The 15,041-nt window shown below is 39.2% G+C and overlaps 2 protein-coding genes across 2 annotated transcripts in view; both read right to left on the reverse strand.

The window, feature by feature from the left end:
* Positions 1-84: 84 nt before the first annotated feature.
* On the reverse strand, positions 85-3,046 carry LOC115627265 (zinc finger protein 226-like). The gene is made up of 4 exons (XM_030522893.1): positions 2,349-3,046; positions 1,064-1,460; positions 612-983; positions 85-555 (listed from the first exon to the last, which is right to left on the reverse strand). Exons 1-4 carry the CDS (start codon positions 2,947-2,949, stop codon positions 534-536), a joined length of 1,392 nt encoding a protein of 463 aa, XP_030378753.1. The 5' UTR covers positions 2,950-3,046; the 3' UTR covers positions 85-533.
* A 1,582-nt stretch (positions 3,047-4,628) lies between these two features.
* LOC115627231 (netrin-A) overlaps positions 4,629-15,041 on the reverse strand; it is an 83,477-nt gene continuing 73,064 nt past the window's right edge. Inside the window, exons 3-7 of the mRNA XM_030522854.1 lie at positions 14,180-14,329; positions 12,846-13,016; positions 5,859-5,924; positions 5,380-5,779; positions 4,629-5,301 (exon numbers count right to left, since the gene is read on the reverse strand). Coding sequence (XP_030378714.1) covers positions 5,160-5,301; positions 5,380-5,779; positions 5,859-5,924; positions 12,846-13,016; positions 14,180-14,329 — 929 coding nt within the window. The 3' untranslated portion in view covers positions 4,629-5,159. The remainder of the gene's footprint in view (positions 5,302-5,379; positions 5,780-5,858; positions 5,925-12,845; positions 13,017-14,179; positions 14,330-15,041) is intronic.

Genomic DNA, 15,041 nt, shown 5'->3' on the forward strand with positions numbered 1-15,041 from the left:
ACTACACTTTATTTAACTAATAACTTAAAAGTTCTTCGATCTTGGAATGTCGAGATCTCCACCATAAAAAACAAGAAAAATCAATTATTTCTCTTATGCACTTCTTCGCATGTGCATACATACAAGTATGTCTGATTTATTTGTCCAGCTTCTACTACCGTGGTATTACATACCAGTTGTGGCCGAATATGAAAAGCCAACACTTGTTATAATGCTACAATTTAAATAAAAGTCACAAGTACAGCGGATTAAGTACGAATTACAAATTGGAATCTAGTGCGCCAACGGCAGTGCTACCCATTCACTCACAGCGCGACAGCTATCGAGAGTGAACAGCCTGCCGATATGCAGGGACATACAAAAGCTGGCTGCTACCAATACCGCGCGTCTGCTCAGTCCTTCGGTTCGGTTTTTAAGAACGCGCGGCAATAAGATCGTTTGCTACAATATCCACAAGCTGGCGAGTAGTCATATATATGTACATATGTATATATATTATATGTATAAAGCCTTACATTCGCAACGTTTGGCAACTACACGGGCGGCGACTGTTCACTGCAAAAAGCAAAGCATTAGCGCTCCGATCGTACAACATTAGAGGCTCAACATACTTCTCTGAAATGTCGTCATCCTTGGATTGCATATTGCGGGCGATTTGCTGTTGTTGCTCCTCCACGGACCTGAATTTGGCGACTCGCTGTGTGGGCGCCTCCTCCTTGATGCCGTGGTGTAGCAACTTGTGCTGCCGAATCTTGTAGTGCTGCAGAAATCCTGCCGGGCAGTATTCGCAACGGAAGCGCTCCCCCGTGTGCCGGCGAATGTGGGCCTTGAGATCGTTGCCCTGGGCAAAGGCCTGGGGGCAGTGGGGACACTTGTAGGGACGTTCGCCGGTATGGACGCGTGTGTGTATCGTGAGATTGTATTTGCGCAGGAATCCCTTTCCGCAGGTCTCGCAAAAGTGCGCCTTCTCGCCCGTATGGTATCTGAAAGATTATGCGATATATACATATGTATATATAGAGTTATGGACACTACGGCGGGGCTGCTCAATAATTACACTCACTTCTCGTGGACGCGCAAATCGTCCATGCGCGGGAATCCTTTGCTACAGAACTTGCACTTGAAGGGCTTTTCGCCGTTGTGGCGTCGCATGTGAACCATCAGGGTGTGGCTGGTCTTGCAGCGTAGCCCGCACTCGGGACAGAGCATGGGCTTGTCGTGGCCCTTATCCTTGATGTGAGCGGTCAGCTCGTCGCGCGTCCCATAGCTGGTCGAGCACGCCTTGCACGCGTACCGCTTCCGTCCGTGCAGTCCCTGATGTCGGATCAGATACAGCCGCGAGCTGAACTGGCGCTCGCAAATGTCGCAGTGATGGACCAGCTTGGACCTGCCCCCCTTCTGTCTGCCGCAACTCTTCGACTCAGCACCCTCTTTTTGGTTGATCTTGTCGCACAGCAGCACTAAAAGCCACAATTGAAAAGGATAAATAATTGGGACAGAAAAGAGTAATCTTCGAAGTATAAAGTGTATGCCCCATATAACAAAGCTCTGGTGGATCGGGGTGAGTAGTTGCTAAATCGGTGTAAAATATTATTGACTCATTCTGCTTCTCATTAAATGATACCAGCAGTTTCTTTAGACCCTCTTTTGTGCCGAGAAGGCAAATTTTTCAATATTAATTGAAAAGTCTCGTACATTGATTTTTATTTGTTGATAGAGGTTAGCCTATTTTTTCCCAATTTGGGGCCTATTTCTGTTCACCTTTTGGAAAAATCTCTATACGTCTGTTTAAACTTAGTTATAATATTTATCATGGCGTCATCAGAGGTCTACATCCGAAGTAATACATGAAAAAGACTGCAATTTCTTGTCGGTACAGTTTATCCGACTTTTTGAGTGAAGGATATAGAACATTATGAGTAGAACAAATGTTCAGTGGTCCTTTTCCATCTGTTATTTTGATGTCAACTGCAAAATATTTTCATCTACATAATAGTTATAATACATTTAAAATATGATGAGAATCTAACTGGGATTTCAGAGAAATAAATGTATAGAATACGCCGGAAAGATAGAACGAACTCTATATGCATATAATAATATTCAGTGGATGTAATACACAATAGATTTAACATAAGAAACAATCTAATATAAATAGTATACAAGTGTGGACTATTAGAGTATCTATCTGAAGTCTCTATCTGAACTTATCACAACTTGCATCTGAACTAGCAACAAAGATGTACGTATATTGGAAAGTAAACCTAGCATGGATGTGCTAGAAATTAGAACCTTCTTCAAAAACTTTGATGCCTTTACAATTGTTCAGATTCTCTCTGGGAACATACCCTCTATAAAGCCATTAGTTTGCTCCTCAGTCTTGATTTCCACCTTCAAATTGTTCACATCTAATTCGTTATTGGGGACCAATCGAGTCTCCATTTCCAGCTCCTCGTAGGCGGCTGGTTCGATGGGCATATCGCAGATAGCTTCGCTGCTTTCGGAGCATTGTTCACCTTCCTCCTCCTCCTCCTCGGCCTCTTCAGCCGTCTGTTTCGCTTCAGCAGTTGGCTTCTTTTTGCTATAACTGCTGTTCTCCTTCCCCTCATCCTCCTCTTTATCCTGCTGCTGCTGCAGACTCTCCTTCCTGCTCAACAGCTGACAGAGACGCCGGTAGCTCTGCTCGCATTGTCGTTTGAAGCGAAAGGCATTGCGAGTGGCCAGCTCGCAGCCCAAACAAATGTGCTGAGGCAGCGCGTCCTCCCGCCTCACCTCACAGTCCACACACTCGCTCATCATCTCGGCCAGGCTGGGCGCCACTTCCAGTTCCTCTTCCACAGCTTCCACTAGCTCTGTGTCTGGCTCTGTGAATATCCGGACCAGCGTGACGTCATTGCTCAGACACACACGACATAGGTGCTCCATATTTAGCAATATGGTGTGGCCCATTTAGTGCTATTTGGTTCGCAACAGCCGCCCCGGCATCTATAAATGTTTGACACCGACAAAACCGCAAAAAATTTAAAAATCCTCCACAAAACACAATGTTTGTAAATAATAAAGAAATGCGCTTGCAACGCGAAAAGTGTGACCAGATAACCAAAGCGATAAAATACCTAATTCAAAAAATACCACGCACACAAAATCCCAATCCTTTCTACATTTTCTTCGCGGTAGTGCAAAGTTTTCACTCTCCCACTGAAGTATTTGTCATTGTTGTTGAACTGAAAAATCGCTCAAACATGAGAAGGAGGAATTCCATACCATGTGAGCTTTTGCGATACAAATTTTTGAAATGTTAGGGAGCAGTATTCCCACAACAAATGGAAACTGAACATGTTGCTTTCCTTACCTGCCACAAATTTCCAATACTTTTCATTGTAAGAATAAAAAAGGCCCATTATTTTCTTTCAACTGCAAGTATTTAAAATGAAGAAACGTTTTTCAAATTGCTGGGCATTTTTGATAGCGCTATTAGAAGCCCAATTCTTTCTAGCCAATAATTATTATTCTCCTATTGATGGATTCAGCTATTGATGGAACCATTAAAAACTACGGACTCCTCTTGTGTTGCACTGAAATATCTGGTTAGTCGGTTACCAATCGACTTATAATTGAGATTATCGGCTGTATTTGTTTAAAGATTGCTCGGCTTTTTTTTTCTCAAATGCAATTGAGCAATGAACAACCTTCTAGACATAATACAAATTATTCTTATGTCGTATGTATAATATTAATGAATATTTTATATAATATAATATTTTGCTATTACCGATTTTTTATACATAGTTATTTTGAGAAGTATAATAAAAAAATTATATCATTCAACGCTTTATTTGTTTAATACCGCCAAAATACCAATTTGATATTAAAAATGAAATGGCACGCATTGCGATAGTGCTGCTTACTGCGATAACATATTGTTATCGCTTACCCGTTATTTGAATGCAACTTTGAAAATGAAACATATGTGTGTGTGTTTCCTTTTGGCTTGCACTGTACAATATTTATTTATTTCATTTTTACGTGTAGTATTTAAACACTAAACATTCAAGAATATTCGTTTGCTTCCAAAATATATTTATTCAGAGATTATTGCTATTTGTGTAGTTGTTGTCGTTCAGTTTGTCGTTGTAGGTAGAAATTGCGGCTTATTGCTTAGTTAGGTTTCGAGTCTATTTGTTGTTATTGTTCACAATTACAGATACAGTATAAAAAAAAGTTGGAGATAAAATCAAGGTACATGACTATCGATAGAGTCTGCGGAAAATGTTCGGTTTTTGGGTGATAGAGTTACTTATGCTTAGAGGAAATAATACAAAGTATGTGCTGATACTTTCGGCTTTCAATAACAATTACAAGTAAATTAAATAAATTAAATACCGCTAATTAGTTTCTTAACACTAAAAACGCACACACATGCAAATAAATAAGGTTTAAATGCAGCTGTTAGTCAAAATAAAATAACGCAGCTTAATGAATACTAATAAAAAAAAAACACTAATAAAAAAAACCTCAATCGAACTGCTTCAGTTTTTATTTCATTGGATATTATAAGCTTTCAAGATATAAACCTCAAATCTGAACTCTGCACTATTTGAAATGCTTGAAGATTAATGCACGTGCGGACGGGCAAACAATTTGCACAATTGAACAGCAAATCAAATTTATATGGATGCATCAGAAACTTTTGAAACTCTACAAGGTTGTGCGCAAATTATTTGTCTGTCTGAACTAGAACTCGGAGAGTTGTTGCCTTGAATCGAGTTAGATTTAGATTTAAAACCCAGAATTGGGTTTACTTATTGTACTCGGTACAGAAAACAATCGAAATGGAAGTAAAAACTGCAGCAGTTCGATTAATTCTGCCAACTGTTCTTTGCTTAAGTCTGTGCTTAGTACACTGCAAAGAATGTGCAAGCAAACTATTTAAATTTTCTCTTTTGTTTGAAAAATTCTTGCAGTGTATAAAGTTTTCATTATATTGTATGCGTTTTGATTTGATAAATTCGGGGCACTAGAAACCTTGCCCTTTATTGCTTAACACTGTAGTTTTTTAAAAGTAGAGACATACACTTAGAAAAAAAATTCTGATTGAGCGAGAAGGATAGGGCGCATGAGAGAGGAAGTACGAGTACTGGATAAAGCAATAAAAACATCTACGCGCAGCTTCGCGCTCGGCGCTGGAAACGCTTCATGCGTCGATACCAATCGTCCTTCCATTCGATGACAATCGAACGTGGACCGATGCCCAAATAGCCGGGCGGCGCTTCCGAGTCCCGGCCCAAAATCAAATAGGATCTATTGAATGCAACAGAGAGTATTAGTATTAGTATAGTGAGAGAGTAGAGTTGTGCTTTCTCTTTAGAAATGACTCACCTGTTGACTTTGATTTTGGGACAGCGACACTCGAGATTCTTAAGCGGTATGATCCAAGTCATAGGACCGGGTCTTAGCATTGTATTCGGCATTCCATAGTCGGGTTTGCTGCGCTTGAACACTGCCTGTATTTGCAGGTCGTATCGAACCGTTTCGCTGTCGTTTTGATAGTCCGGATCGCTGTTGCTGCTGCCGCCGTAGGCCCCCTGATACTCGTACTCCAGCCCTGGTGCGTGACTCTCTCGATGCGGCTGGGGCATGCCCTCCATTTCGTAGTCCATATCCTTTCGCTGTTGTTGTATAGCGCGACGATTGTGACTGTTGTTGTTGTTGTAATTGTAACGCTCGCTGCTTGCCGCCTCGCTGCTCGTTTCGCGACCAATCACTTTGGCCATTATTGCTAAAAAAAAATAAATAAATAAAAAAACAACGAAAATTGCACTCAGAGCCAATCCGGGAAGTAAAGTATTCACACTTACCGTAGTCTCTTTTGCAAAACTTGTTGAGATTTAACCGTTTGGTAATTATTTTGCATTTTTCGCATTCTGCAAAGAATTAGAAAAGAGAGAGAGAATGTGAGTTAGATTCTGTTTCTGAACGCTTCTCCAAATTTTATGCAGCTGTAAAAATGCGGAAATTCGGAAGCAAAAAGGATTAACCATCTATGAGTTGGATTAGAGAAGTGGAGATGAAAATGGATCTTAAATAAGAAGATTATTCTTCAAATACTGCTCTTAACATGGCCAATGTTCAACTATATTTATCAACGGCATTATGTTTCTCATATGGGAACAACTATTGCAAAAAAGGCTATATAATCCAGATTTGAAGCGAATGCAACACGCATAAGACAACGTTTAAGTGTAAGTAAATTCGAGCCGCAAATGAGGAAAAAGTGTGATTAAACATGAAAACAAAAATAAAATATAAAACACTCGCTTAGAAAGTTAAAAATTAATGCAATATTCTGGGGCGTTGTTTGGGATAGAAGCATTAAGAGATCGATACTACTAGAGACTTGTTTTTTGCTGCCTGGTATTCATATCAGTTTAATCTGATGATGAGCAAACAAGACAACATAATAACCTCTTCTGCACTTTGTAAACTCAATAAACATATGCCCTTACAGTGGTCTTACACTGTTTATTCCATCACTCTTAATTAGTGATTTATACAAATTGGCTATAAAGTTTATTTATTCTTGCTGGCTGTGATTGCCTCAGCTTTTTATACCTTGTATGAGAAGAAACCATCTCGGACACCATAACGTATATTTATTCTTAATCAGAATGACCAGAGAAATCGATTCGTCTGTCTGGATGAACGCCTGGATTTTAGAAACGCCTGGGACCACATTGACCAAACTTGGTATATAGGCTCTACTTATTCAAAGACAATATTTATTTTTTTTTTTTTAATTTTTCTCCCTCTCTTCCCGCTACAGAATTTCGTCTGTCCAAAGCTACAAAGACCAAGCTTTGCAAACGTATTACATGTATAATTCTCTTCTTTTTTGTTAGTCAAAAAAGAACTACTCACGGAAAGTTTGCTTGGGTACAGTGTATTTCATTGCCGGCCTTGCTCGGCTCTAGCATTATCTTCTGTTATCCCTTAAATGCATACGAGTACGTACCAATCTTCTCAATTAAAAAAGTGAATTCTTATACAATTTGCTAAATTTGCGCGTTCAAGCGTCTGTCTGTATGAACGCCTGGGTTTTAGAAACAGCTGAGCCCACATTATTCAGACTTGGTATGTAGGCTTTTCTGTTTCTCAGGCAATACAAGTTTACTTTATTGTTTTGATTTTCTTTCCCTTCCTCTTTTTGGATGAGCTAATTGTATAAAAATATCTATGTAATGTAATCGGCTCGCGTGCCCTTCAGATCGGGCATTTACTGTGGCTGTGTTTACAATTTAATTGCAAAATTTATGTCTTTATGGCCAATGCCAATTAGTGCAACAACGATGCCCGATCAGATTTACATTAAGATCTCCCCAACCCCCCAGCCCCCTCCCCCATCTCCCCACTACAATGCAAAATACGCCGCACTTGCACCACAAAATGCCGCAATTGTTGCTCTTGTTGTTGTTGTTGTTTCTGTTCTTTTCCCTCGCCTTTTATTTGCCTTAGACTGCTTTTGTTACTAAAATTAGATGCCGTTTTTGTTTTCTTTCGAGTTTTTTAATTGCTGCAATGCATTTGCATATGCCCAGACGTCGACGTTGTTGTTGTTGTGTCACGCCCGCCGCCAATGTCAAAGCAATCGTGACACAAATGACGCGATCCAATCGCCCAGACCACCTCCTCCCCTTATAAAAAATGGGGGAAAAGTAGAATCCGCACTAGGAAAAAGTGAATTCCGATTCGATCGATTTGAAATGCATAAACATTTTTTATATTATGTATATGACCCAGGAGCGTACGATTACGACTTTTTTTTTCTAAAATTGGCCGAACGCTTGGCGCCCCTGTTGAGCGGCAAACAAATCGGGCATTGGATATTGAAAATGTACGTGGAATGGCATTTAAATATGTACACACATATTTTTTTTATTTTATGCCCTCTGCGCTAACTATTTCGGCATCTATTTTGGGTTTAATTGTTTATGGACGCACTTTGTTCGATTCTGAATCACCTTGCCGACGGATGTGCTTCCTTTGCTCAAACAAATTCGACGCCAATGGGCGCCTCATTAATTGTTACGCTCTACACTGAAACCGAAACGGGCAAAGCAGTTATCCAATTCTATACTCTTCAGAAGAGACTATGCCTTCAAAGACCATTAAAAGGCCCACATTATCGAATTTGTAATTAAAAAGCATTATTTCATTTTTTCGGCCTTGAATCGATTTCTGTATTGGTTTTAAAGCTGTAGCTCTAATTGTGGGGGAGCTGTTACAAACGTATATCCCAAAAACAATATACCCCTACGCTCTTTAGTGGAGGGTACAAGTATAAAAGCAATTATGCACATAACGTTGCGCTGTGCTTTAATCAAAAATGCATTTAATTACCGTGCACTGTCGATTTATTGAATACCTATAAGGATTTAAGGTATAATATAATGGTTGCACGATGAGTAGCGCTGTTTTGAAACCAGGGATGGTTATTATAAAAAACCTACAATAATTCTTTTGATAGGGATAAATAACATAAGCCCATTTACCATAAACAAAGGTGTCTTTTCATAACTCAAGAGTATTTTGAATAGTCTTACTGGTCCAAGAATTTTTTGAACATATTTAAAGAATATTTTAACCGGTTAATTGTTCATTTGAAATGTGTTTGTTATTATATACGATTATAGCCCTCTCAAAAGATTGATAACTTGGGACAGAGGTTAAAGAAATTTCGGGTCAACAATTCGCTAAAATTCCCCTTAATTTTCAAGTGCTGAAGTAGCCTACTATCTTGCCAATCTGCTGCACCGAAGTAGTTTCTTAATCCAAAAATAGTAAATTCTTATACAATTTGTAAAATTTGCGCGTTCAAGCGTCTGTCTGTATGAACGCCTGGCAATTAGAAACGGCTGAGTTCACATTTTTCAAACTTGGTATGTAGGCTCTTCTATTTCTTAGGCAATACGAGTTTACATTATTTTTGTGATTTCTGCCTTTCTTCCCCTTCTGCTTTTTGGATGTGCTAGCGCTCATATGGGAAATTTTTGTTTTGAGGATAGGACTTGCTTGGCATTCTCTTTTGTTTTAACAATTTTTATTTATTTGTGTTATGTCTGTGCTATAATTTGTTCAAAAATTAATATTATTTGACTGTTAAATAATAGATTGTGATTTAATTATTTTTAGAAAGAATTGATTTTCTTTACTCAGTTTCTCCAAATCGACTTTAATTCAGTGGCGGATATTATCAGACGGAGACTCTAAAAACTATATATAAAAAGAGCTTGTAAGAACTTAAAATATTCCAAAAATAGCCCATGACTAATATGTTTCAGTATCGTGTGGAAATACATATGTTTATTTTTTTCCGTGCATTTTTTGTTGCTGTCTAGTTTTTGTTGAAAAGTGCAACCGCTCCGCCCACAGTGAATGAAAAATTGTTGCTCAAAATGTCACCTTGGAGTTCACACTATTTTTGGCCTTGCTGTTATTGTTGTTGTTTTTGCTGCTTGTTTGTTGTTGCTACTGTTTGTTGTTGTTATCGTGTGGACGAATTGACCACAAATGCAAAAAGTTGAAACTTTTAATTGTACATAAAATTAGCATGAATTAAAGTAATACTCGTAGAATCGTGTGTTTTGGAAAATCAGAGAACTTGGGTTCAACTTTAAATTAACTCAACGGAATTTCAAATTAATTTAATGTGATTATCAAATTAGAAATTCATAATTAACATTCATGTTGGCATTGGCATCACGTCCTTGCTGCTGCCCTATTTCCTCACTTCCTCCCCTCCCGCTCCTCCTCCACACTCCTAGTCTGACGACTACTTTGCGAAATGGCAAAGGACGAACTTTTGCTACGTCTGTGTGTTAGCTGTCTGTGAGTGTGTGTGTGAGTGTCTATATTGCTAGCATTCCTTCTTCTGGTTGCCGCCTCGTCTGTCGTCGGTTACAGCGAAAGCAACAACTTTAAATTTAACTTTTACTTTTGATTGTCCTTGGCAAATAACATTTTAAAATGGATGCTCATTTACCGCCAACCAAGGTGCCTAGATCTAGATCTTTCCCTCTTCCCCCATTCCATTCGCTTGCATTTCAACTTGGCCTTGTCTCCCATTTCTGAGTCTCTTGTCTGGAAGTTTGCATTCGTAATTTCCTTCTATATGCTCTGCCTAATTGAATTAAATGTAATGTGAAATGGCATCGATTCGATTTGCATAGCGAGCTAACCGACGCGTCGAGCACTTTAAACGCAAGTCAAATATTTCCTCTTCACAACTACTTTCCAAATATGTCATATTTGGATTGATCAGTGGATTTGACTTAAGTATTAAAATCTTTTGCAATGCCTACCAATGGAAAATTATTATTATTTTTGAATATTTCAATTAATCAAATTATTTGTTTGTTACTCAGATATTTGGTGTCCTACTTTCCTTTTATTCGACAAAATTGATCTAAACTCAAGGGAAGTATGCAAATCTTTATCAAAGATTATAAAACTATACTTTCCTCTCAGTTCGGTCCGATCTGCTTAATTAATAAGACAGTCAGTCATAGAATGTTCTACAGTCAATCAGACAGTCAGTCATAGAATGTTCTACAGTCAATCATACAACCAATAATATAATCTTCTACAGTCAGTCAAACAGTCAGTGATAGAATGTTCTACAGTCAGTCACACAGTCAGTGATAGAATGTTCTACAATCAGTCATACAGTCAGCCATTTAGTCAATCACACAGTTGGTCATACAGTCAATCATAGAATGTCTTGTAGTCAGTCAAATAGTTAGTCATAGAATGTTTTACAGTCAACTATACAGTCAATCATACAATCAATCAGACAGTCAGTCATAGAACGTTCTACAGTCAATCAGACAGTCAGTCATAGAATCTTCTACAGTCAATCATAGTCAGTCATAGAATGTTTTATAGTCAATCAGACAGTCAATCAGAGAGTCTACAGTCATTCAGACATCAGTTAAGGTAGTCAGTCTTTCGTTTCAACAGTCGCTTAATCAATAAGTCCCTGACTTAGCCAGTTAGTAAGTCTATCAGATAGTCAGCAAGTCCAGCAGTTAGTCAGTTAGTAAGTGAGTAAGTCAGTTATCCAGATAGTAAGTTAATTTGTCCAGTCACTGCACTTTTGCGGCTGCTGTTCTCAGTGTCGTCCGCTCCCACTTCGGTTGCCTTGGTAATGCGCTCTGCAAATAGTTGGGCAACAATTAGTGGCTCAAAGCAGCGGCAATTGCAACTAACGCCACACTAACTAAACGGCCACAGTGCCGCTTAAAAGTACACGTACTTGTCTTGTCTATCTTTCAACCGCATATCATCCACTGCTACTCTCTTTCCGCCTCTCGCTCTATAGTTTTTGCTACTTTGCCAGTTCCCATTCATGAAAATTAAATAAAAACTTTTTAATACATTTGCGTGTTGCTGCCTTTCTTTTTCTTTTCTTTTCCTTTCTCTTCTGTCCTACTGGCGTCTCTGCCACACGACTGTGTTGCATCTTCATCGCTTGCGCTTTGTGCAAAGTTTACTTTTAGTTGAGCACGCGCTGTCTGAGTGATGGGTGTTGCTGGACAGGGTGGCCGGCGGGGGGTGGTGCCGGTGGCGGCCTTGTGTGAGCTCTTGGGTTGGCTGGCGTAAATTACACGCCTCCACCTCCGCCTTGGTGTCCATTTTGCCAGCAACCTCTAAGCTCGGCATGATTTATGCCGTGTGGCGCATTTTGTTTGCTTGTTGCTTTCCCTTCTTAGCAACCACCTAACACCGCCACCACATCCAGCTGCACCACTCCCCCCTTCTGTTAGTTGCCGGCGGCTGCAAGCTGCAACAACTGTAACTAAAAGTTGAGCAAACATTTGCGCTGTTGCTGCTGCTGCTGCTGCTGCTGCTGCTTCTGATGCTGCAGCTTTGCCTTCAACATCTTTTAGCGATGAATTTCATGAAACATTTTCAATATTATAAGTGGCTGGACAAGCAATAGTCTCTCTAGTTGCTCATTTGTTTCCAAGACTATGAGTTTTGAAAAATTCAACACTTTCACGAACAGTTTTGCATTAACTATATTTTGAAAAATAAATAAATAAGTCTCTAATTTTGGAGTTCTTTCTCCACTCTATCAAAATTCTTAGTCACGCTTAAAAAGAAAGGGTTGTAAGCAATTTTAATATCTAGAATTATGAAACAACTGAAATCAGTGTGTACTCAAGGCATGGTCACACATGCAAATTATTTCGACGCAGATGTGTGTTCTTTCACGTTTTTTTTTAATTCATTCTAAAACAAAGTTTCTATAGAATTCTTATTATAATTTTCTTCTTTTATATTGTACATTTGTAAATGTACACACATATTTGTGTGCAAATTATTTGCCTGTCTGACCACATTTAATAATTTGCAATATTTTCAAATTGTTGAAAACACTTTTCAAACTATTACTTTCTCTATTTACCGAAGCGAAAGGCCTAGCAATGGTTTTTGTAACATTGAAAGAGCACTAATTTCCCATTTTGTCACGCGCCCATCTCTAACTGCAGCGTCAGCTTCTGTGTTAAGTGCCTGTTCCTGGGTATAGCCACTCAGAGAAGCTCAGTGCGCCGCGCCGCAACGCTTAAGCGACTGCACTTTAGCGGATTTGTGTTTTCTCACCCATTTGAAAGGATTACAGTTGTGTTTCAGCTATTGTTGCTGTACTAGTTGTTGTTGTTGTTATTGTTGTTGTGGTTGCAGCGACCACCAACAACTAAAGCAGCAGCAACAACAGGAGGTTTTTGGTAGTAAGTTGGATCACAACGACGATATAGAATGAATATGAAAGCGCACTTACTTACCCCTACCGCTCTCGGTGCGATAGTATTGTTGAGCGACCGAACTGCCGACGCCTCTAACGCCACCTGCCACGCCTCCTCCTCCGCCTCCGCCACCTGCTGATTCATGCACCGCACTGGGCTCCGGGGCTGTATTCTGTGTGTCCAACATGTTATTCATGCGCGGCACTTGCTCTAAGATTTCAAACAAACGAAATTATTTAACAGTTTTCGGAACTATTCTCAAGAACTACAAGTACTAGACCGCGCTCTATTTTAGAAAAATCGCAACATTGCATAAGATTGGGGAAGCGAGTTTGTCAAAAAAAAAAAAAAAAACATTTAAGCATTAAACATTCTTAAAAATAACTGACAAAACAATTTCAGACCGAAAATTAAGGCTTATTCTTATAAAGCCATGGCTTATCATGCCAGTCCTAATTATAGGAAACTACATACAACCACAATTTTGGTAAGAGGCAGTCTAATCTAACTAAGAAACTTGATATAGTTGGATTTGAAACGAGTAAAATTTTCAGTTAAGCTGAACATTTGGATGACAGCTACATTATATATGCACCGATTTTAATAATACTTTCGAATATAGTGAGGCCTTATCATGATTTAGATACAAGTACCTTTATAAACAAAACATACAATTTAGTATCGGGTAATAATAAAAATTGGTTTGTGTCTGGTTGTCCTTCAAAGACTAAAGTAAGACTAAAGCATTTTCAATTATTTAATTAATAAATGAACCTCACTCGATTGTGAAAAATCCAAAATATTTGATAACATACCATTTTTCCATATTTGCTATTACTAAAGAATTTACAATACAAATTGTTGAATATTTTAATGGACAATATTTAATTAACAGCCCAAAACGAATTACAAAAAGTCATTTAGAACAAATACTTCTTGAATATTCAAGTTTTGTAAAGCTCTAAGGATTTCAAATTTTTTTTTTTTTTGATGATAAGATTAATTATTAATTAAAGCCCTTTTTATTCTTTTTTTCCTAAGTAGCTACATATGTTTGACAGCTATAATATAATACTATACTGATACTATAAAAAGTTCTTCATTTAATTAAAGAAAATGATTTGGAAGCTTTTTAAATTCAATGATCTTTACTGCATTCTTTTGAAAAACCCGTTGCTGTAATGCTGCTGATTTTCCGAAACTAAAAGTAACATTTAAAAATTGAACGAATTTGTGGACAAAATATTTGCCTGTCTGACCGTTACACAAAACTAAATGGGAAACTTGAAGCTAGTGAGTAGCGCTTTTGTTTTCGTAAATTGAAAATTGCTCGGTCTAGTAATCAGCAATATCTCTCTGTTCGATTTACTTACTGATGCAGGGAGCGACGTGGGAGTGACTCAGTTGATAGCCGTGGTCGCATCTGTTGCATGTGAGGCCCGTGACGCCGGCCTTGCACGGACATTGACCGCTCGTGTTGTTGCATATCTGGCCAGATGAGCCAATGGGATGGCATTCGCAGGCTGCAAGTAGATAAGGCAGAACGCATGAGGTGGGGGGGCATGAGTGAGTGAATGATACGCACAACGAAAGCACAATTATAGCAGTGATATGAAGAAGAAAGGGGGGAGAGAGAGACGGGGAGGGGAGGGGGGGGGGAGTTAAAAGAACATATTGAACAGGCGGCGTGTTGAGAGCTTAATTAACGCAACGAACGCCTCGAAGGCACTTCAAAGCACCCTGGACGCTGGCTGGACAATCGCAAATCGAAATCTGCGCCCAACCGCAATTGTGTGCGATATGAATCCATATGGTGTATCGGTATATATAATTATACTATTTGGCATGGGGTCTGTGGCTGTTGCCACAACTACTTGAGTTTTACTTAAGGTTCGATTGTTTGTTTGCTTTCCTTTTTGCCACAACATGAAACGCGGCGCTTTTAACTTCATTCTCAGGTTGGCCAACAGCAGCAGCAGCAGCAGCAGCAGGAGGCGACGACAGTCCGTCGTTTATGAGCCGTCGAAATGTGCATTCAGTTGCAAGTGCAGATGCAGCACTCCTTTTAACTCACATCATACTCTGTCCCGGTCCCGGTCCCGGACTCAGACTCGGACTCGGTAGTTGGTCAATTGGGTGCACGTTGCCAGTTAAATGCGTTCGCCTTCATTTTGTAGCAATTCGCTTAATTGCAAATGAAAGTGCAAATGTGCTGCAGATGCTCTGCGTGGGAAA

This window comes from Scaptodrosophila lebanonensis, unplaced genomic scaffold (genome assembly GCF_003285725.1).
Source record: "Scaptodrosophila lebanonensis strain 11010-0011.00,11010-0021.00 unplaced genomic scaffold, SlebRS2 tig00000092-arrow-pilon, whole genome shotgun sequence".
NCBI lineage: Eukaryota > Metazoa > Arthropoda > Insecta > Diptera > Drosophilidae > Scaptodrosophila > Scaptodrosophila lebanonensis.

Coding starts and splice junctions, on each gene's coding strand:
- LOC115627265 (XM_030522893.1), bottom strand. CDS start 2,949: ATGGGCCACACCATATTGCTAAATATGGAGCACCTATGTCGTGTGTGT. Junction 1,461..2,348: donor AACTAATGGCTTTATAGAGG/GTATGTTCCCAG, acceptor TGTGGCTTTTAG/TGCTGCTGTGCGACAAGATC. Junction 556..611: donor GATGACGACATTTCAGAGAA/GTATGTTGAGCC, acceptor TGCTTTTTGCAG/TGAACAGTCGCCGCCCGTGT.